This window comes from Hesperophylax consimilis, chromosome 20 (genome assembly GCF_061612785.1).
Source record: "Hesperophylax consimilis isolate HC1 chromosome 20, BYU_Hcon_1.0, whole genome shotgun sequence".
Classification (NCBI taxonomy): Eukaryota; Metazoa; Arthropoda; class Insecta; order Trichoptera; family Limnephilidae; genus Hesperophylax; species Hesperophylax consimilis.
The window spans coordinates 16,673,651-16,695,841 of NC_142855.1; the positions used below are offsets into that span (position 1 = coordinate 16,673,651).

At 35.4% G+C, this 22,191-nt stretch overlaps 1 protein-coding gene across 1 annotated transcript in view; it reads right to left on the minus strand.

The window, feature by feature from the left end:
- LOC149414205 (uncharacterized) overlaps window positions 1-20,598 on the minus strand; it is a 75,165-nt gene extending 54,567 nt beyond the window's left edge. Inside the window, exons 1-4 of the mRNA XM_089643871.1 lie at window positions 20,471-20,598; window positions 19,569-19,663; window positions 10,968-11,060; window positions 6,088-6,146 (exon numbers count right to left, since the gene is read on the minus strand). Coding sequence (XP_089499997.1) covers window positions 6,088-6,146; window positions 10,968-11,060; window positions 19,569-19,663; window positions 20,471-20,598 — 375 coding nt within the window. The remainder of the gene's footprint in view (window positions 1-6,087; window positions 6,147-10,967; window positions 11,061-19,568; window positions 19,664-20,470) is intronic.
- Window positions 20,599-22,191: the final 1,593 nt, after the last annotated feature.

Sequence of the window (22,191 nt, forward strand, 5' to 3'; positions counted from 1 at the left end):
GACTTTAAACAGTTTTCTCAGTTTTGCCGAATATTAGGTTTTGAGTGAGGTTGATTACTTTTGATTTTCAGGTACTTAAATCATTAACAGAATAATTAATACACAAACATCATGAACAGTAGCAATGTAAAAACCTGTAGTCTTATTAACCTTTCCCTTACTGTGCTAAAAAAATCCACGCGTTCCGGTGCTGTGTAGTCAATACACATCACAAAATAAGCGATTTAATATCGGAAAAATATGAATATTCATAGCTTATCGCTTATGTTTATTATATGTTATATCAAAAGTGATGATAATTGTAATTTAATTGCTGAATACATGAAAAAACCATCGGCAAATACTGAAAAAACGTGCGAGGAGTCCACATCTAACGACGGTCCGCGACCAATTAACGGCCGGCTGGCACAAGAGGCGCTGGACTGCGCACACACAGCTATGTGGTCGTAGGTATCGGTGGTCTAAATCAAAATACAACTGCAGACGTGTGGATTTCTCATGTTCCCGCATAGCGAACTAAAGCGGGACATCAATAGCGTGTCATTTCCTCGCACACTCTTCGCGTAGCATTGTCACACGGTTGATTGTATTGGTGTATTTGTTCCCGATTTTTAACAAAAATCTCTGATTTTTAATTGAGAAATTTTAAGAAACGACACAAATCAAATAATTATTTGTGGTAAAATGGGGTGGATGTGATGAACGAAGAGTGTTTATTTTTAAATTTGTTAATATCTAACTTGCTGCTTTTAAATATGCTATATATAATTTTAAAAGAACACAGATAAATCTGAATATTGAAAAAAGATCAACAACAAGTCGAAGGGAAGTCGGTTAATTTGCACTTCCGAAATTGCATTTCGTTCATTCACACAGGAAATAAGGGTTAGATCACATTATTACACAGAGGTATATGAGGGTTAGGTCACATTATTACATAAAGGTGTATGAGGGTTAGGTCACATTATTACATAAAGGTATATGAGGGTTAGGTCACATTATAACATTAAGGTATATGAGGGTTATTACACAGAGGTATATATGAGGGTTACGAACTAACTAGCCACCAACAATAATCCCGAATAATTACAAAAAAATTAAATTCACAAACCCGTGAAATTCAATAGCACTAAAAACAAGATTTAAAAAGATATATTTATAATATTACGCATTAATACTTCAATTTAAAAACAAATTAAAAGTCAAAAATCGCTTGTTCGTTTTTCACAAATAATTTTTCGGGTAAACTTCGGTTTATGGGCGAAATTCCTAAAAAATAAAACTAGTTATTTTTATACTAACTTTGGGCCGGGGAATCCGAATCTGAAAGAATTAAATTGGGGCAAGCAATATTAACTGAATTACACGACTTTAAAATTTCGACGCACAAACAATTTAACTGGCCATTTTGAACGCTTTCTGACAATAAAACTAGTTATCTTTATACATCTTTATACTAACTTTGGGCCGGGGAATCCGAATCTGAAAGAATTAGGTTGGGGCAAGCAATATAAACTGAAATACACGACTTAAAAATTTTCGATTCAGAACAAAATACAATACGCCATTTTCGACACGTTGTTGACAATAAAATCCATAGAAAAATAACCAAAGATATATCACCATATAAAATTAAGTGTTGCCAGTAAGCAATAATATCAATAACGTAAAAAAACATGTTTATAATTTCAGTAATTATTTTATTATTTATGTATTACTCCGCTGCACGGTTAATACGCAATATTTCTTATTCAAACAGTTAGATTTAGCTTTATTTTCACGAAAGGTGAGTTTTTATGTCGGGGGAGACGAAAAAATATGCATTTTATATTTTAATTTTGCTAACATTAATTCATTTACGTAAAGTATTCAGCCAAGTGAGCGGACTTTTTAACCGCAGATTATGGAAAGTACACTTCATTTCAACAATAATTACTACAAGAAACAACTATTTACGTGCACAAAATAGGTTATTAGGTTGTTAGTTTGGGTAAACTAAGTAATGCGTGCGTATTTACATTGAAACAATATTTCGCAAATGTCAAATTTGAAAAAAAAATGGCGGCAAAGGAAACAAGTATTATCCGTGCAGCGGGCTTATACATATTTACCATTATTTTTTTTACATTTTATTCACTTTTGTATCACAAACCATGTTACACAAACCTAGCTTAGCCGCTAAACTACTTAAAAACTGGGATGTTTTCTTACCTTGACGCGAGTAGGCGCTACGAAGGGGGCACTTTCTTTTCTATCACAAACCATGTTACACAAACCTAGCGTAGCCGCTAAACTACTTGAAAACTGGGATGTTTTCTTGCCTTGACGCGAGTAGGCGCTACAAAGGGGGCACTTTCTTTTCTATCACAAACCATGTTACACAAACCTAGCGTAGCCGCTAAACTACTTGAAAACTGGGATGTTTTCTTGCCTTGACGCGAGTAGGCGCTACGAAGGGGGCACTTTCTTTTCTATCACAAACCAAGTTACACAAACCTAGCGTAGCCACTAAACTACTTGAAAACTGGGATGTTTTCTTGCCTTGACGCGAGTAGGCGCTACGAAGGGGAGGGGAATTTTCAAGTAATTGGCGGGATTTTAGGGGTTTTTGATTCAGTTTTAGGGATAAATATTTTTGAGATTTGGTAAAACTGTATGTATGTAATATCTTTGGTTATTTTTCTATGGATTTATTGTCAAAAGCGCATCGAAAATGGCGTTGTATATTGTTTGCATCTAAAATTTTAAAGTCGTGTATTTCAGTTTATATTGCTTGCCCCAACCTAAATCTTTCAGAATCGGATTCCCCGGCCCAAAGTTAGTATAAAGATGTATAAAGATAACTAGTTTTATTGTCAGAAAGCGTTCAAAATGGCCAGTTATATTGTTTGAAGGTCGAAAATTTTAAAGTCGTGTAATTCAGTTAATATTGCTTGCCCCAACCTAATTCTTCCAGATACGGATTCCCCGACCCAAAGTTAGTATAAAAATAGCTAGTTTTATTTTTTAGGAATTTCGCCCATAAACCGATTTTTTCCGGACTTTGTTATAACTTCAAATAAACAGAGAATTTAATAACGAATACATTGATATATAATACATAACAGAATTTGTATAAAATAAACCTCACGGGATTTTTTAACGGTACAGCAAACCAGCATGAAAATATTATATCAAAAGTTCGTTGTTCCCATCCCAACTGACATTATTTTAAATTTATTAGTGTATGATGCAGCGTTGCCAGGTCCAGATTGCAATATTTCCCTATATTGGGAGTCGAAATTTCCCTAGATTTCCCTAGATTCCGGGGGTACCACCTTGGTAAGTTAAAAACGTCTGTCCGTCCGGGGGGGGGGGGGGGGGAGCTTTGAAAAAAGTACTTGGTTTTTGTTGATAACTTTCATATATTATTTGTAGTAATAAAAATACACGAATACCCAAATACGCCACATATACACCAGTACGTAGTCACTGTTTTTTTTTATTCTCTTTCTTATATGGCAATTATTTTTCTAATATGGCAACAGTGGCCGACAGTGGCAACACTATTAATCAATACCTACTATTTAACATGAATTTATTCATTATCCCATTCACATATTCATTATTTCTTAATTCAATTGAATCGAAGTATTGTTTTCGATAAGTGTGACGGAATAGGCAATATTTACGAAAATACATTTGCATGGAGTAAATTGTTAAGGTCATATAATAGCAATACATAACATAGCGATGCCTTATTCTGAAATTTTGTGTTTTACCGGGTAAGTAGAAGATTACAACGCTAATAATAATTTGTCAAATAATATTATATATATTTATTATTTTAATGATAATAATATTTGTAAGGCGCTGTTTTCGTGAAAAAACACCTCCAAACTTTGATAAATGTACGCTTTGCAGATTTAGGCATCGATGGGCTGTATTCATTGATATTCCATCGTGTTGACCTATAATAAATATTATAAATTCAGGGTGTACTTATACCAAACACATAATAGTATAAGTTGTGCTAAACTTAGTAGCTGAACGCTGAACTTTGTGTTACACTAACCCTGTTTTACATGTTAATTAATTGGAAAGAGATAATAATAATTTCAAAGTACTTACCACTGAATTCAAAACAGAAATCTTAATAAAAATCACTGTAAACCAACCGAAATTGCCGAAAGTGGAAAGCCAAAAGTGAAAAGCTGAGAGAAGATAATTTCTTATTGTAATGATCAAAGACAAAGTCGTAATCTGAAACTTTTAAGAAGTCCCCGGTTTTAATATTTTTAGGAACATAAATATAATTTTGAGTTGTCAGTGTTAAAAATAACATTGCTTCATTTATGTACAACATTATTTAAGAATCCTGGAAATCCCAAAAATAAAAAATGAAAATACATTTATGTTCACTGGCAATCCCAATAATATTGTCATGTAAAATTTTTTTTTGCCAAAAAGTACGAAATTTCCCTAGATTTGTGCTGATTTCGTGAAAATTTCCCTTTTCCCTAGAATTTTTTTTTCTCCCCTAGATCTAGGGAAATTTCCCTAGACCAGGCAACGTTGGTATGATGGTGTATGACATGTGTATGATAAGAGATGAGTAGTGGTGCCATATGGCGAAAATTGAAATCGGTAGATTTGGGTGAAAAAAATCGGTAGATTAGAGGCAAAATCGGTAGGTAGTCAAAATATTAACAGGTGCCTGATTAGCGATGATATTCCCAAAATTTTCAAATCCATTGGGGGGAGGGTGCCTAGAGATTTCAGGAGAGACGAATAATTCCCCATAAATATTTTTAAATCCACGGGAAGGGTAGTTGAGAGGAAATAATTCCCCACTCGTTTTCGTGAAAAAATAATTCCCCAATATGTGAATTACGAAAAAAAAATGCCCAACATTCAGAAACTTTGGTGCATATTTTTAAATTTCCGTGTATTTTTAAGAATTTTGGTAATTATTCAAAATTTTCCGCAGATTTTCTAAATTTTGATAGATTTTATACGAATTTCTGTAGATATTTGCCGAAATTTCGGTATCGCTAGAGATGAGAGATCTGTTGAAAACGGTCAAATCATTTTTCTGTATAAAGACACGAGAATTTTTTATATAATCTAAAAAAAGTTTAATTATAATTATTAACTCATTTTATGCCTTCTGTAAGAAAAGTACAATTAATTCCGGTGGTTTAAACTTTAAAAAAAACATGGTTCATATATGTACACAAAATTACAAAATTTCATAAAAATTAACAAACTTTAGGGCTTGTGCGGGAGACCAAAAATCCATTTTTTATAAAAAAAAATCGTTTCCTACTTATTTTTATGCCCTAATATTACTGTTTTTTAACTTGGAATAAACACAAAAGTTACGATTTTATTTTTTTAAATTTAAAAAAAATTTGATATTTAAAAAAAAAATTAAAACTTTAGGCCTTGTGCGGGAGACTTAAACATTGTTTTTTAAATACAAAACTTTTTGTGGTAAGTTGTGGTACCTAGTAGCAACTTTTATTCAACTTGGAATTTGAAAACAAAAAAAAAGTTAAAAATCGATACACCCTATTGTGCAATCCCACACATCCCATAAAATAATAAGAACAACACCAAGAAAAGACGTTAAGCATTAGATTGTCGGGGCCAACAACATTCTCCAGTGCGCTGCGATGCTTGAGTCTGGACTCTGTCGGGATTCCATGATAAGGACATCTTCAGGGTTGTTTGTCCTCTCCTTTAAACCTTGGTTTTTATTAGAGCGGTTCGAGGGGGTTTCAATTATGGGGGGCCAGCATCTTTCTCCAACGCCTCCTCGATGCCCGATCCTGGAGTCATACGGGATTCAATGATAAGGACTGATTTGTGGAGTTGTTGATCCTTCCCCTCAGTCCTGCCACCTTATTAGAGCTGCAAATCCGGTAACTCGCCCTTCCGTGAACATTGAAGACAAGTCTGAACATCATACGGGATGCATTGTTGTATTGCACCCGAAGCCTTTCCACGGTTCTCCTTTTGAAGTTGGCCCACAGCATATGTAACACGGACAGAAGACAGCTTATCGCCATATGAGGCATGTGTCCAAAATGGCATTCCCAATACTTGATGGATGGTGGAGAAGGGAATGGATAGGGATGATGTGTGGACCCTCAGCTTACTATCTTAAACGACAGTTTGATAGATTAGGATAGACACAATGGGAATGTTATAATGAAAATGATTAATTGTAATAATAAGTATTTAATGAAATTGAAACAAAATTACATTTTTTAACAAGAAACAAATACATCAAAAAGTAAGTACTAAAAACAGATAATGCGGCAAATGGCTTTGTCATTGTTTGATTATATCTGCAGTAGTGTTAGTGTACAGAAGTGTTATGCGATAATAAACTCTGAAGTAACTCTCTCGAGAGCCCATTATCGCATAACATTACTGCATCAGACAGAACGCTGTTATTCCAAGCAGTTTTTATTTTTATTTATTTATTTGCTCGCCAACAGAATACATCACATAATTTTAACAGTAATTTACATTTATTCATGGTTATAATGATGTTTCTAATTAAAGGTGAGCACAACATTCATCTAATATTCTTTGTGTAATAGTAATTGGTTAGTTACAGTATTAATAAATTTAATTACAAGAATGTATATAAAAACAACTAACTAACTAACCATCACGCCGTTTCCCCGCAGGGGTAGGCAGAGAGGACGGACCGCCAAACAACTCGGTCACACCACACACTCCTTGCCTCATTCACATTCATACATCGTCTCATACATACTCTTCTATTGTTCTGACTCTTGACATGGCCCGACTCAAGTATCTGATTCACTTGGTCGTGCCATGTCTTCCTCGGGCGTCCCCGACTTCTGCTACCATTCACATTTGCATCGTATATTCTCCTTACACTCCTTTCTTCGCTCATTCGCTCTACATGCCCAAGCCATCTAAGCGTCCCTTTCTTGATCTTAATCATTACGCTTACATCAGCCTTGCACTCTTTGCGGATATCCATACATTCCTCACACGATCATACATGGTTTTACCACACATACGCCTCAGGGGTATAAAAACAAGGAGGATCCAAATCAATTATTAGGAAGAAAGATGCATACATATTAATATATAATACATACATACATATATACACACATACATACATAGATGCGTACATACACATTTAAATACAAACACACTCATAACTGTATACACTGTGCGCATATTGTATGCAAACATGTATACACATATGCACGCACGAATCATATATAGTGGAGCTAATGCATAAGTAGGTGATTGGTAAAGAAAATGAAATAATAAAATGGCTAAATAAAGTGAGGAGATCATCAGATATAAGTATGTGTAAGTTCTTTCTGAAGGTATTAATTGAGTTTGAAAATATATCTAAATCTAGAAGATTGCAGTATCTATTATACAATCGAGTCATTCTCGATGTTGGTTTGAAAAAACTTGTATTACTACGACAAGTATCTATCCAAAAGGTTACAGGGTTTCTTGTGGATTTCGGTCTTATATTAAGGTTAATTTTATTAATTAAAGATGAATCATATACATTATTAATGATTTTAAACAGAGAGATTATATCTGATATGTTTCTTCTTTTGGCGAGTGAGACTTCTTTAAAGTGAGTAAGTCTTTCAGCATAGTTAATGAGATTCCGATGTACTCCAGATTTGTAAGCTAGTATTCTTAAGTATTTTTTTTTAACGGACTCCACTTTCCTGCTATGAATTGCATAATGCGGTGACCAAATCACAGAGCCGTACTCTAAGATGCTTCTTACATATGAGTAGTACAAGATTCTGAAGCTACTGGTGTCCTTAAATGATTTAGTGACTCTGGTGATGAAACCGAGCATTTAATTAGCCTGATTGATAATGTTTTGGTAATGGTTTCTGAAGGTTAGCTTCGAGTCAAGTAAGATTCCCAGATCTCTAATGGAGTCTACTCGCTTTAGGATTTCATCACAGATCGTGTAAGGGAAATCAATTTTACGGACATTTCTCGTGAACGAGATGATATTACATTTGCTAATATTTAATTCCATGTTATTATCTATACACCATTGAGACAATGTGAGTAGGTCTTTTTGCAAAGTTTTGCAGTCTTCTTGTGAATTCACGGGATGAAAAATTTTGAAGTCATCCGCATATAGTAAACATTTATCCACTAACCTTTAAAATATACCTAAGTGTGGCACTATAGGTCAGCAGATTGGTTCGGTATGCGGGCCCATTTCAACGCTTTTCCGTGGTCAGCTGTTTGTTTTCGGACTTCGGACCCTTCAAGATGTGCCCAGGAGATTGGTGGAGTCATCAAATCGGCGATGGATGGCTTCATACAATCGACTACTAAAGAAACTGGTGTGGGCTCAAAGCCGTGGTTCAGTCGACAATGCTCCGAAGCAGTTCGACGAAAAAACGCGGCTTACCGAGCCTACAACACATCTCGAACGCCCGAAAGCAGATCAGCATACAAAAAATCGGCAAAAGAATGCAAGAGAATCATTAATAGGTCAAAATTCGAACACGACCTGCAGATCAGCAAAAAGCTGGCTGCCTGCCCGCATGGCAGCAGAGCATTCTGGTCGCTTGCGGGCTCAATAGGTCGGAATTTTCGCAAACCCAGTTTGCCACCTCTTACCAGACCTGACGGCTCACTAGCAAACACCGCCACCGAAAAGGCTAACTTATTAGGGAAAATGTTTGCGAAAAACTCGACCCTCGACGACGGAGGTGCTGTTCCGCCGTCGGTTCCTCACTGCGGCTTCCATATGAAAAAGCTGAGGATCCGGCATCGGGATGTACTCCACGTAATACGGGGGCTCGATGTTAACAAAGCTAGTGGACCTGATGGAATGCCTGCCCTGGTATTGCAGAGGTGTGCTGCGGAAATAGTTCCAGTTTTGACAAAGCTGTTCAAAATGTCCGTGAAGTATGGCACTGTGCCCTCTGGTTGGAAAAAAGCGGTCATTCACCCTATTCCCAAGAAAGGTGACCGCTCCAACCAGGCCAACTACCGCCCCATAGCGATCACATCAGTTCTGTCCAAAGTGATGGAACGCGTGATCAACGACAAACTGCTCACATACCTCGAAAAGAACAAAATTATTAACGACCGTCAATACGGATTCCGGCGGAACCGCTCGTGCGGTGATCTTCTCGCGTATGAGTCGCATGTTTGGAGGCGGTGCCTGGAACGTCACGGTGAGACCCAAATGGTTACGAACAACGTTACAAACTGATTACGTCTAAAAGGAATCTAAATGATAATCAAGTCTCCTTCAACGGAAGCAATCTTCCGAACAGGCCTTTCATTGATATGTTTGGTGTAACTATAAGTGACCAGCTCAGGTACGGAGGCTCCATCGAAGCCAGAGTAAAGCTGGCCTCTCAGAAGCTGGGCGTACTGTACAGGGCCCGCAGATACTTATAGAGATAATAATACAAAACTGCTGACCCTGTACAAATCGCAAGTGCGCCCTACTGTCGAATTTGGCAGCCATCTCTGGTCCGGAGCCCCTAAATACCTGAAAAAAACCCTTGACTCTGTGCAAAAACGGGCGGTCCGTTTGATAGATTCCCCAATCTTAACAAACGGACTGCAATCTTTAGAGCACAGGCGTCAGGTAGGTATGCTGTCCTTGTTCTATTGGTATTACAATGGAAGATGCTCTGAGGAACTAGCGTCATTGATCCCTTCGGCACCGGTGCGTAGTCGAGATACACACCAAACGCGCGCCCAACATTTGTACACGGTTGACATTTGTCACATGAGAACGGGTCGCTTCTACGATTCGTTCTTAAGTTCAACAGCTCGGCTGTGGAACGAACTGCCGGACTCTGTGTTTCCTCCCTCCTACAACATGGGACTCTTCAAGACCCATGTTCACTCCTTCCTCTCCACAAAAAGACCCTCCACACAGCATCCCCAAAGATGACATAGGCCCTGAGGGAAATTATTTTCCTCAGGGCCTCCTGTGTGGAGTTAATAAAAAAAAAATAAAAAAATAAAAAAAATTATGGAAAATTTTTAAATGACATTCCCGCTACTAATGGAACAACATTCTTTCACAAATGGACATCCTCTTTACAAATAGAATAATATTTTTTACAAATGGACATCTTTGTTATGAATGGAATAATATTTATCTTCAATTGGTTTTTTTTTAATAACGCAAATCTATGAAAATCTTTAAAAAAATGTTATTTCTAAATTAATATGATACAAAATAGGGAAGCAATTTGTCTTTTAAGTTTTTGGAAAATTTTTTTGAAAACATTTTCAACAAAGTTGTATCAATGGCGGCCGAGCGCCAGGGTGATACTGACAGCAATAACTTTAAACTAATAATTATTATTACATAAAAAAAAAATTAAATATGATTTCACTTGTAAAAAAAAAATTAATGGCAAGACCCAGAAAAGATATTGAAAAAGTAGCATTGTTTTAAACAAATACACACATGCTTTTGTTACAGTTTTAAGTAAGTACTTCCAATAAGGTCTTTTTTATTGTTTCTTTCCCAGAATTCCTCCTACTCCCATTATTATAGTGGAAAGATGTTGCTTGTGCAGTGATAGAGAACTTAGTTAGCAGATGAAAGACAATCATTCTATTCAAATTATTATTGTCAAATTGTGACAAGCAAGCATAACAACATCACATTTGTTGTGCTCTTCTGTTGATCAAAAATTGTCCGAAAGCGAAACGGATCTAGAATCAGCCTTTAACATGTTCAAAATGGAAAAAATCAAAATGGCACTGATTTGCCACTTGATGACGTTACATTTGAATTGCTGAGAAAAACCCTAAACTCAGTATGTATTTATGAAACAATCTTAAATAAGCATTTTAAATGTTTTTATGCAATAGCTGTTCCTGGCCTTAGTTATTGTTTGTTTAGTTGTTGTGTGAATTCGGGCGCGGCTTTTTCTTCCTGAATAAACCAAACATACTGCGTTTTTGCTTGTCCTGTTGTCCCCCTACCGACAGTTCGCTCTCTCCGGAACTCTCGGCGGCCGCTCGCTCTCCAGCACTTTGCTGGTAAGCTGAAATAGATACACAATTCAATTAGATTCATACACAATTCTATTCAACGTAAGTCTAAGGTTTGAGTGATTCAAAGTGTTCAGTTTGATGGCCATCAAACTGATATCCCTGAGGCGTGTGTGTGGTAAAACCATAGAATAAAGAATATAACATCAGAAGTGCCTTCTGTACAAATTTGAATGGAAACTGACTTAGTATATCTTGGTTCTAAACCATTTAGCACGCGGTCTGTCTCTCTTACACTTACATTTAATTGTATGGTGACTGGATAAATCATCACATCTGTAAAAAGTTATATAAAGTCATGGAAAGTGATAAAACAAAAACTTTATTAACTGGGTTAAGAAGGTTAGGTTAGGTTAATTTTTTTTTTCATCATGAATTATCATTTAAAAGCGTGTTGAATTGTCACTGTGTTGAGTTATCATGGAACCAATTGTATATATTTGGATTTTTTATCGGGATTTGGTAATCATGGTGAACACATAGTTTTGTATTGAAATATAAGCTGAAATCAGGCCTATAATTGGAATTAATAATAATAATAATAATAATAATTAAAATAAAATTTTTATTTTATTTCACATAAAAATTATATTACTTCTTGTGTTATTCTTTATTCTATGGATAAAACCGTGTTTAGCTGTGTCAAAGGCTGATGCAAGCAAAGTCAATAGGATTAAGAAAGTGATGATTAGATGCTTTGAACAAAGAACCAAGTGTATGAATGGTAGAACTAGTCGGGCACGACTGAGTGAATCAAATAACCGAGTCCGTTTATGTCAAGTCTGAGTAACGGAATGGTATATAAGGACAATTAATGTGAGTGACAGAGTTGTGTGGCGAACTATTCTCTCTGCCCACCCTTCCGGAAGAACAACTTGATGGTTAGTTAGTCTACAAGTCAACAGTCTTGGTTAAATGCCAATCAGTCTGTTTGAACGAACACGGTTTTAATGGGGCGAGAATCGATGTTTAATGGGAATCAAAATATTAAAAATGGCGCTTATTGTTGAACTTGATGGATTTTCAAATGTGATGGAGTTTGGACATAACGAACTGAAAAATACGGGAGGCGGTCAAGACTCTCCAAGGGTAGAAGCGCTATACACAAGACTCTCCAAGGGTAGAAGCGCTATACACAAGACTCTCCAAGAGTAGAAGCGCTATACACAAGACTCTCCAAGGGTAGAAGCGCTATACACAAGTAAGAAAAGCTTATACTAAAGTTGAGTGGCGCTTTACTCGGGTGAAAGTGTTAAAGCTGTATATCTACTTGTAAGGTTTTAATTATATTCAAGTGGTAAGACTTCGATTTAAGTAAAAGTGGGATAAGTTTGACTAAGTTTGAGTTCAAGTGGTAACATTTGAACTTATGTTTTTAGTAAAGATTTGACTTTGTGTTAAATCCATCACTGACAACTTCTGTTTCAGTAGTGTTATGATAAGGAATGTGCCTCTCACAAGGGCGATACTGAGAGTATCATTCATTCACGAACGAGTTGAACTCAATCTCGAGTCCAGAGCCAATGACCAATACAGTTTAACACGGTACAGTTTGTTCAAGAGATGGCTGCTCCCAGCTACAGTTTAACACGGTACAGTGTGTACAAGAGATGGCTGCTCCCAGCTACAGTTTAACACGGTACAGTGTGTACAAGAGATGGCTGCTCCCAGCTACAGTTTAACACGGTACAGTGTGTACAAGAGATGGCTGCTCCCATCTACAGTTTAACACGGTACAGTGTGTACAAGAGATGGCTGCTCACAGCTACAGTTTAACACGGTACAGTGTGTACAAGAGATGGCTGCTCCCAGCTACAGTTTAACACGGTACAGTGTGTACAAGAGATGGCTGCTCCCAGCTACAGTTTAACACGGTACAGTGTGTACAAGAGATGGCTGCTCCCATCTACAGTTTAACACGGTACAGTGTGTACAAGAGATGGCTGCTCACAGCTACAGTTTAACACGGTACAGTGTGTACAAGAGATGGCTGCTCCCAGCTACAGTGCATTAGCAAAAAAAAAAACAATACACAACCAAAAGTGTTAATACCAGAAAGAGAAATAAATAAAAATAATCACAAGATTGGTAGAGAAACAATACATGTGGATTCCATATATTTAACACTGGTAGTGAAAAAAGCAATTATTCAAAAAATATGTGTTTAAAGTAAAAATAAAAACATTGAACAAACAATTATTTATTTTATTGAAGAAGAAGATAACACTAACGAATCTAAACGAAACATGAAACAGAACAAGACACAGAAAATAAAAAGATAACGGCCTAAACCGGGAATCGAACCAAAGATATCCACTAGACTGACTAGACCATTGGGACCTAATTATCATACGTTATATTTGTCCATCTCATATTTCAAATTCAGAATCATCAATATTATATTACAACTAATTTAAACGGTATGTTCATTAAAAATACAAAATAATATAAACAAAATCCACCATAGTATGTAAAGGCGTACCGCTGACAACTCAGTTGCAACCTCTCTTACTTCCTCATGAACGACACACATTAGAAAGAGAGGTTCATATAGGAAAATAAATATTTGAAAATATTAATCGAAAATTTAAACCACACCAATAGTGAAAAGTTGCACAAAATTATAGGTTGTGCAATTAGAGTTGAAGCGAACATAACACATTGTTTTACATATAATGTATACATAGAATTCCCTCAGTGACGTGATAATGAAACATCACTGAGAAACAGCTTTTAGGGGAAAGTGGCAATGAATGAATACTACGCTTACTACGGTGAAATGTCCATCAATCGTTTCTTGAGTGATCATTTTCCAGGGTGTGTCGTTTATTTCTTCCAGTCCCCAATTAATTTAATACATTGCATCAAATTAGGTAAAAGTCTTAGTTGTAAATCACTCGATATTAATCTTAGTTATAAGCCACTAATTATAAGTCTCTATCTATGAAACTAAGTTATACGCCAAAAGTAATTAGTTATAAGTCTATGTGATCAATGCATAAATTAAGTTGTTAAGCGCCCTTGAGTTGATTTTCTCACAAAAACGGCGCTATATAAGTTTTTCCGACATTATGTCCGGGTTAAATCTTCCCCATAGGAAAAACTAAACCCTTCCACACACTTTTCCACAAATAATCATCTAGTCAATCAACATTATGCAAGTGCATTATATAAGCAAAATAAATACAAAACAAAACAAGAACAACACGTCAACTCACCAGAGATCAAATTGGAAAATAATTCACCGACTCCAGATATTTTCATATCAGAGGGTTCGGCTCGGTAGAACTTCTAACAGTGCCTATAAATCCTACTGATCCCTCAACATAAATATTTAAAAAATCTTTCGTTATTCTACATGTATTCAAAATGACTGACTTTTGCATCTTTTTATATAAATTTTTTGATAGATCTATTTCTATCTTTTTTTTCTTTTATTATCATCATCACTTTTGGCTCTACAACCCCTGGTGGGTCTTGGCCTCCTCAAGAGTCTTCCTCCACTCATCTCGGTCCCGCGCCAGCTCTCTCCAGTTTCGAAGCTCCAAGGCAGATCTTTGAGGACGTTGTCGCTCCATCTTAACCTTGGCCTTCCCAGGCTCCTATCGGTCTGCCTATCGGTCTTGAGCTCAGCAGGGACTTTGGTTCTTGATGCTCAGTCATTCTCTTTTTTTCTTTTATTATTTGTATTATTATACAATCATTATTATAATCGTTCTACCGCATTTATCATTTTGACAAATTCCTGTGGAAATGAGGGAAAAGTCATCTTCATCTCTATCATCGATCAACCATGACTTTGAGACAACTCTGTTGTTGAGAAGAGAAAGGTACACAAAGAGGACTGGACTTGACTTGAGATGGGTGTGGGTACCACCGCCCCGGGAACCGGTCATTAGATAACCAACACCCCTGCCATAGGTCACCCCAAGTGGCAGGCTAAGTTGGAGACTGGTTGAGGGTGGCCTTTTGACCTCTCTTGCCTTGCACAGCAGTGGGAGCACCCTTCACAGCATCCCAAAGATGACATAGGCACTGACGAAGGCTCTGCAGGATTTGCCTACCAACACCGAGATACCAATAAATGGACAGCTGCCCAAATCATGGAACGGAGAAGTCAAATAATAATGATTAGTTCTACTACATAATATACATATGCATATCATTGTATTATTTGTACCACCATATTCTTCTGATATTAGCTATCGTTAGACATTCGAACACGCACTTGCATGTGAACTTGAACGTGCACACTTTTCAAGTAGGAATGTAGATTTTTTCTATATTACCGAATTCAAAGCTTTTTTAACCAGACCCTTCAAAAACGATAGACAGAGACACTGTATTAATTTTTTTTTCAATTTCACTGGAATTTTCTTTTCTGAAGTCTAATTAAAAGTTTGAAACGTGCTGTACTCAAGCAATGCATCTGTGTTCGACTCAACTCTGGTTGCGATACCTATAGATACATAAAGAAACATGAAATGTGTATAAAAATAAATGTTAAGTGTAAAAAATGAAACCACCGTCATATCTAAAATTCTACATAAAAATTGCACATCAAAAAGCCATTTTGAATTTGATAAGCTGAAATTTTTCCTTCCAATTTTTTTTTTATAACTCTACTTGCGTTTATTAATCTACTTATATTTACGATTTTACTTAAGAGTATTAATCATAATTCAATATGTACTAGTACTTCAATCAACAATTACTGCTTATTGTATTTTTTCCACCTGTAAATAACCAACATTATTTTTGTAGGAAAGGCTTTGTTAGTGCCAAATTTCCCACTAGATGGCGTCGAGACAATATTTTGACTTTTTTTCACTATTAACTATAGAATTTTTGACTATTGATATTACAGGCGACTAATTATCGTTTATAATAATTTATTATCCTTTGTGCTATACATAAAAACCTTGTCTTATAAACATTAGTTTATCATTAAAAAAATAAGAGATAATTTCGTTGCAATTGAAGATATCTACTTCAGAAAGAATGTTATTATGTTGAACACAATCTAAGCTATTTAATCTAATCTAATTCACAGATGCGTGTGCCGCGAAGGTATTCTCAATTCAATTCCTTTTAAAGCGAAGCTTAATGCTAAATCATTATTTTGATTCATCTTTATAACGAATTGGTGTACATTATGAATACCAAAAAATATGCTTTAGATAAATTGAAGGTTTTCCTATCGTTTCGTTTGAGTAGAATACGAATAAAATAATAAATTACTCAATAAAAAATATAAATGTAAGCTAATAAAATGAATATTTTTTTAATAGAAATGTATGAACGCGTTAAGGATTTTTTTTTTAAATACAGTATTATAGCTATGATTATCTGTGACAGTTTCACTTGATTAACTTTTTTGCTTTCTTATAAAATTATATACAAAATAAATAAAAACCTTTTTTGTGTTTGAAATCGAACGTTTCTAGACTCCGTTTGTCAAGCGATTTTAATGCCTATTACCTACAATATAATATATACCAAGAATATACACATTTTTGGCTTGTAGCTTCCTTTGAATAATTCAGGACATTCAAGTAAATTAAAGTTGTTTACGATTTTACATAATAATATATACAAACTGTTAACGCACACTCAATTATTAAAATTTTGAAAAACACAGTTGCAACAAGAGAATTAATTACTTATAAGATCGATTGTACGATTTAAAAGAAATGTATTTTTTTGATTAATTTTCTGATAAGATTCTATCTTGTTTTGATAATATATTATTATATTTTGTAATAATATGTAATGCATAAATGAAAACCACAAATCCTGAATTAAAAATGTTTGTGAAGTCTTTTGTATTCCTTGTTTTTGATCCAGGTATTTGCCTTGTTTATTATCTGATAATGTTACATTTATATTGTCCCTTACTAAAGTTCTCACTTTGTTATTCTGTCAACAAATAGATAACTCCGCTACTCAAGTCACCAGTAATTTGATGATAACGGCTATTTATGGATTTGTACAGATTGGCATCAAAGGAAAATAATTCTTACATTACATTAATACGTCATTTTAACATGTTTTTTCTTTTACCTTTTGTATTTTTATATTTTCTTACGCTTTATACTTTGGCTAGAGTGGTACTTACCTGTATAACGGCCAATAAATGTGTATAGTGTAGGTTATGATAAAGTGAAACAGATGTAGTTGATAATTTAAGTTTATTGCAAACACGTTACACTATTACACGATTTGAATATCAGAAGGATTTAGTAGGAATCAAGAAATGTCGACCGCCAAGTCAGATCGGAGAAACAGGAATACTCGTCGGTAATGAATTGGCAGCGAGCTCTGTTTCACGTCGGGTTGCCATCCGTGAAACAGTGTTTCCGTATTAAAATATTATTTTAGGCTGGCAGACAGTTCTTGCCCCCACATACCTTCCCCCCAGTGTTAACGATACATAAAAGAAAAAAATTAGGGGTTCTAAAAAAAAATATATCACAAAATTTGCATGACGTCGGTTACATAATATAAACAAATTCAATGTGTGACGTCATCGCAAAATAACATAAGCCTATGCGTTCAGAAAGATATATCTTAAATGGTGAAGTTACTTTGTGGCTAATACATTTATATGTTTGTGAACGCATTGGCATGAACAAATTCCTACATAACTAATAATACATTATTTGAAAGTTAAATCCTTTTTAAAATATGTTGAAATAATTACATGTTCGGAGCATGTACTGCCTCTACGAACTGTATGTTTTTATTGGAGCATTTACTGCGTCGACAAATTTTATATTTTTGTGTTTATTTTCAAAACCAAAAGTTGCAAACAGAGTGCATTTAATACTTTAATGTTTGAAAACAATAAATGGTATTACAACATTTGACACAAGTGGTTATTATTTAACTTATCTATACCTTTTTATATGGTAATGCATCTACGAACAGTGTTGTCGGAGCATGTTATGAAATTAAGCATAAGTTAATTATAAAAATAAAAAGTAGGAATCTATTTCCATTTGTATATATTTTTAATAATGCATCTACAAACAGTGTTCGGAGCATGAGTTGTCAATTATTGAGTTATTTTAAAGTTGATTATTCTAAATATTATTTATTACATATTTAAATAACTACAAATTTGTCTTATAATATAGGAACATGATATCAATGTATAAAGTATGAACATAAGTGTTTCTTCAATCTTTAAACAAAGTGAAACGACTATTAATGTCTCTATATTATAAAATTATTTATATCCGTGTTATGGAAAAAAAGGTGTAAAAAAAGAAAAAAATACATATTTAAATGTTTTTGTAAAAGTACATTTAGCAATAGCATGGCTGTGAGTACATAAATCTAAATCTCTATTTTGGAGGTTACAAGATAACTAAAAATATAACAAAAAACAACTGTCATATGTTCGTAGAATGTGTTTGTATTGATAATATTATCAAATGGCTATGTTTTCTTACGAACAAATGACAATGGTTCAAAAAAAAATTAATAATAATACATATAGGTCTCAACGGCATGTTACATCAGATGCATAATTGGGAATATTTGATGTAGCATGGTTAAAAGTATTTATATTTATAACATAGTCATCACATATAGTGGTAAGTTATTTCTAAACAAGATTTATACAAAAGTTGTCGCATATAGCGAAATGGATAATTATCCTAGAAAATATATGTATATGCGTTTGCACTATAATGTGGTAAGTTAAAAGTTAGCTAGGTAACTTTGTGCGATTACATGATATCACTTCATGGTTTTAAAGGATGAAAGTATTCACCGTAATAAGGTTTTTTATAAAATGATAAAAAACGTGGTAATTTGCAAAGTAACTATAATAAGAAAGGTCAGGTTTTCATCAAGAACCTGAACGCTTAAATAATATGTTTGTAACATTAATTTAGAGAATATAAATGTTGGTATATGGAATTCAATCTTTAAATCGATAGCAAGAGTAGATTCTTAATCATTGTTTCTATCATGAGTTACAGAAAATTTATGTGTAAGAAAAGTTGTGTCTTTTATGCATTAGTATGTACCGTAACTTATTGGAAAATGGACTTGACGACCTGATCTTGTTGTTGTTTTTGCTTCAGGTGGGTCTGGAACAGATGTATGATTATCGCAAGGGAGTCTTAGAGTTCTTCCATTAGTTAGTTTGGCTGGCGAACATTTCAATTCCTCACGAACAGTAGATCTCAGGCTGGTAATATAAGTGGGAGGGTTTCCATCCAGTTTTGCTCACCACTTGCCATGAAAGATGCTTTTAAACTGGTTATTGCTTGTGGGTAATACGCGGTAGTCGTGCTGAGAGATGATGTGACAGATATAGAATTCTCCGGGTGCGGGCGATGGTTTGCTTTGCGGTTTGTTGGTCAAGCGCGGGTCAGTGTGTCGACGCCGGGCGCTGGTGACCGGACTCGATGATGATCAGGCACTGGGGAAGAACGTGGTTCTTCAAGTACGCCAGTGCTGACGGAAAGGCCGAAGGTACGGTTGACCTTGCAGGCGATTGAGCGGGAGTTGTTTGGACCAGTGAGGGTGTTGCATGTCCTCGTGGTGGTCGCGATGTATGGATGAAGCGCTGGTCAGATTGCTGGAACCAGGGCGTTCAGATCCGATGTAGGCTGGCCAGGGATGATTCCCGGGACCTGGGCGCTACAATGATGTCCCGATGGAGTCCATGAGCAGAGCCGGGAATATTGTCCTTCGCGCGATGAAGATGCGCGGATTATTACTTGTGTTTCTCTCTAATTGATGACGGCTAATTGATGACTGGTTTGATTTGTTTCATCTGAAGGGGAAGCTTTAGTATTTGTTGGTAAAATACATGATGTATGTTTGCTTCCGAATGTCCTGCGCGTTGGTCTTCCATATTGTTCGACTTTTCTTGTGAAATTGTTGCAGGTTCTTGAAACGATGAAGGTATGTTTGTTTCTTCCGATGAGGTCATTTCCAATAATATGTTACGGGTATGTTTGTTTCTTCCGATGAGATCATTTCCAATGATATGTTACGTAATACGTTATGCAAGACATAAAAAATCCAAAAAAAAACTAGAGAATACTGTGTAAGAATCTATTCCATCTACCGGATATCTTAGCAAGTTATTAGCGAGTTCGCGTTTGTATTGTATTTTAGTGAAGACGCAAACCGCGTCACGTAAGTTATTGTGAAATACCGATATGCAAATATGGCGCTATTATTATATAGTGCAATAATAATTTAAATTTGTTATTACAAAATAGTATGATGTTAAATTACCTCAAAGTAAGGTTTGGCAATTATTGGACAATAACCTTAATATCACTACAATAATGTACATCTAAAACATGATTATGTAGGTATGCTGAACAATTCATTGTTTTGCAAAATGGCAATAAGAAATCGTGATATAGGTTACTTGATTGAGATATGTGGGTAGGTTGGCTTGTTCAACTGCAGGTTGTCCACGTGGATTGTTGCGTCATCTTCCTTGTCCGGGGAGTAGATGCTGCCGTTGTGGGTTGTAGTGGGTAGGTTGTAATTCATCGCAAGATTATGATGCCATGGTTAGCCACGTTGTTGACAGCCTGATTTCAGGATCTTTCTCACTGAAATTAATTTTAACACGCACTTAATTTTCATAAAAATAGTAAAACATTTCAAGCTAGGGATTGATTGACAAAATAGGGTATTGATGGGAACTATACCACGTGTATATTTCCTTAAATTACCGGGACATTTAGGACTAGCATTTATATTAAAAAATTGATTTGTAAGAGATATATGAATTGGATTTTACTTACTGATCTTGCCCGGGATTGCTGTTTCTCTTTTCTGATCCTTGGCAGTGACGGAATGTTGCAAAATGATTTTAAAATACTAAAGTCGGTATATTGTTCTGAGTCGAAGGGTCACCAATTTGGCTAGGGGTGTACTTACCTGTATAACGGCCAATAAATGTGTATAGTGTAGGTTATGATAAAGTGAAACAGATGTAGTTGATAATTTAAGTTTATTGCAAACACGTTACACTATTACACGATTTGAATATCAGAAGGATTTAGTAGGAATCAAGAAATGTCGACCGCCAAGTCAGATCGGAGAAACAGGAATACTCGTCGGTAATGAATTGGCAGCGAGCTCTGTTTCACGTCGGGTTGCCATCCGTGAAACAGTGTTTCCGTATTAAAATATTATTTTAGGCTGGCAGACAGTTCTTGCCCTCACAATACTTTGTACTTACAACTTTTAACTTTACATATACATATGTATGGCACATGTTGTGCCGTAAGATTTAAATAAATAAATAACTCTAACAGACCAAACAGCCAAGCACAGCGAGAGGACCACGTGTATTATTTTTTAATGATAAACTAATGTTTATAAGACAAGGTTTTTTATGCATAGCATTAGTCGCCTGAAATATCAATACAAATTGAAAATATCTCCCGAGTAAAAATAAATGCCGCCAAAAAATAATAATACAGGGTTTTCCAATAAGAGTGTTATTTTGATATTCAATCGTAAAAGATCAATGGTTTCGTTGCTTGTGTGGCACGTAGCGCCGTCGTGTTGAAAGTAAACGTTGTCCAGATCAATAACATCCAATTCCGGCCATAAAAAAATCATTAATCATCTCTCGATAGCGCAAACCATTCACCGTAACTGTTGCTCCAGCCTCATTTTAGAAAAAGTAAGGTTCAATGACTCCGCCGGACCATAAACCGCTCCAAACAGTCACACGTTGAGGATATTTATATTTAGGCTTTTCAACAATAACTCTTGGGTTTTCCGAGCCCCAGATGCACAAATTTTGCTTGTTTACGAAGCCACCGAGGTGGAAATGGGCCTCATCACTCAAGATGATTTGCATTTGATTCACTCAAGTGAATTTTAATAATTTCAATGCGTTGTTGCAGCGTGTATGGTTCCATTTTTATTAATGGCGTAGTTTCTACTTGTCAAATGTCAAAAAATGACATCTTCAAAAGTAACATCTACCGAAATAGCGGGCTATTCAAAATAACACCTCTTATTGGAAAACCCTTTATTTGTCATGTCAAAAATATTTAACCAATAAATGAAGATATCATAAATCTCGACGCCATCTAGTGAGAAATTTAGCACTAACAAAACCTT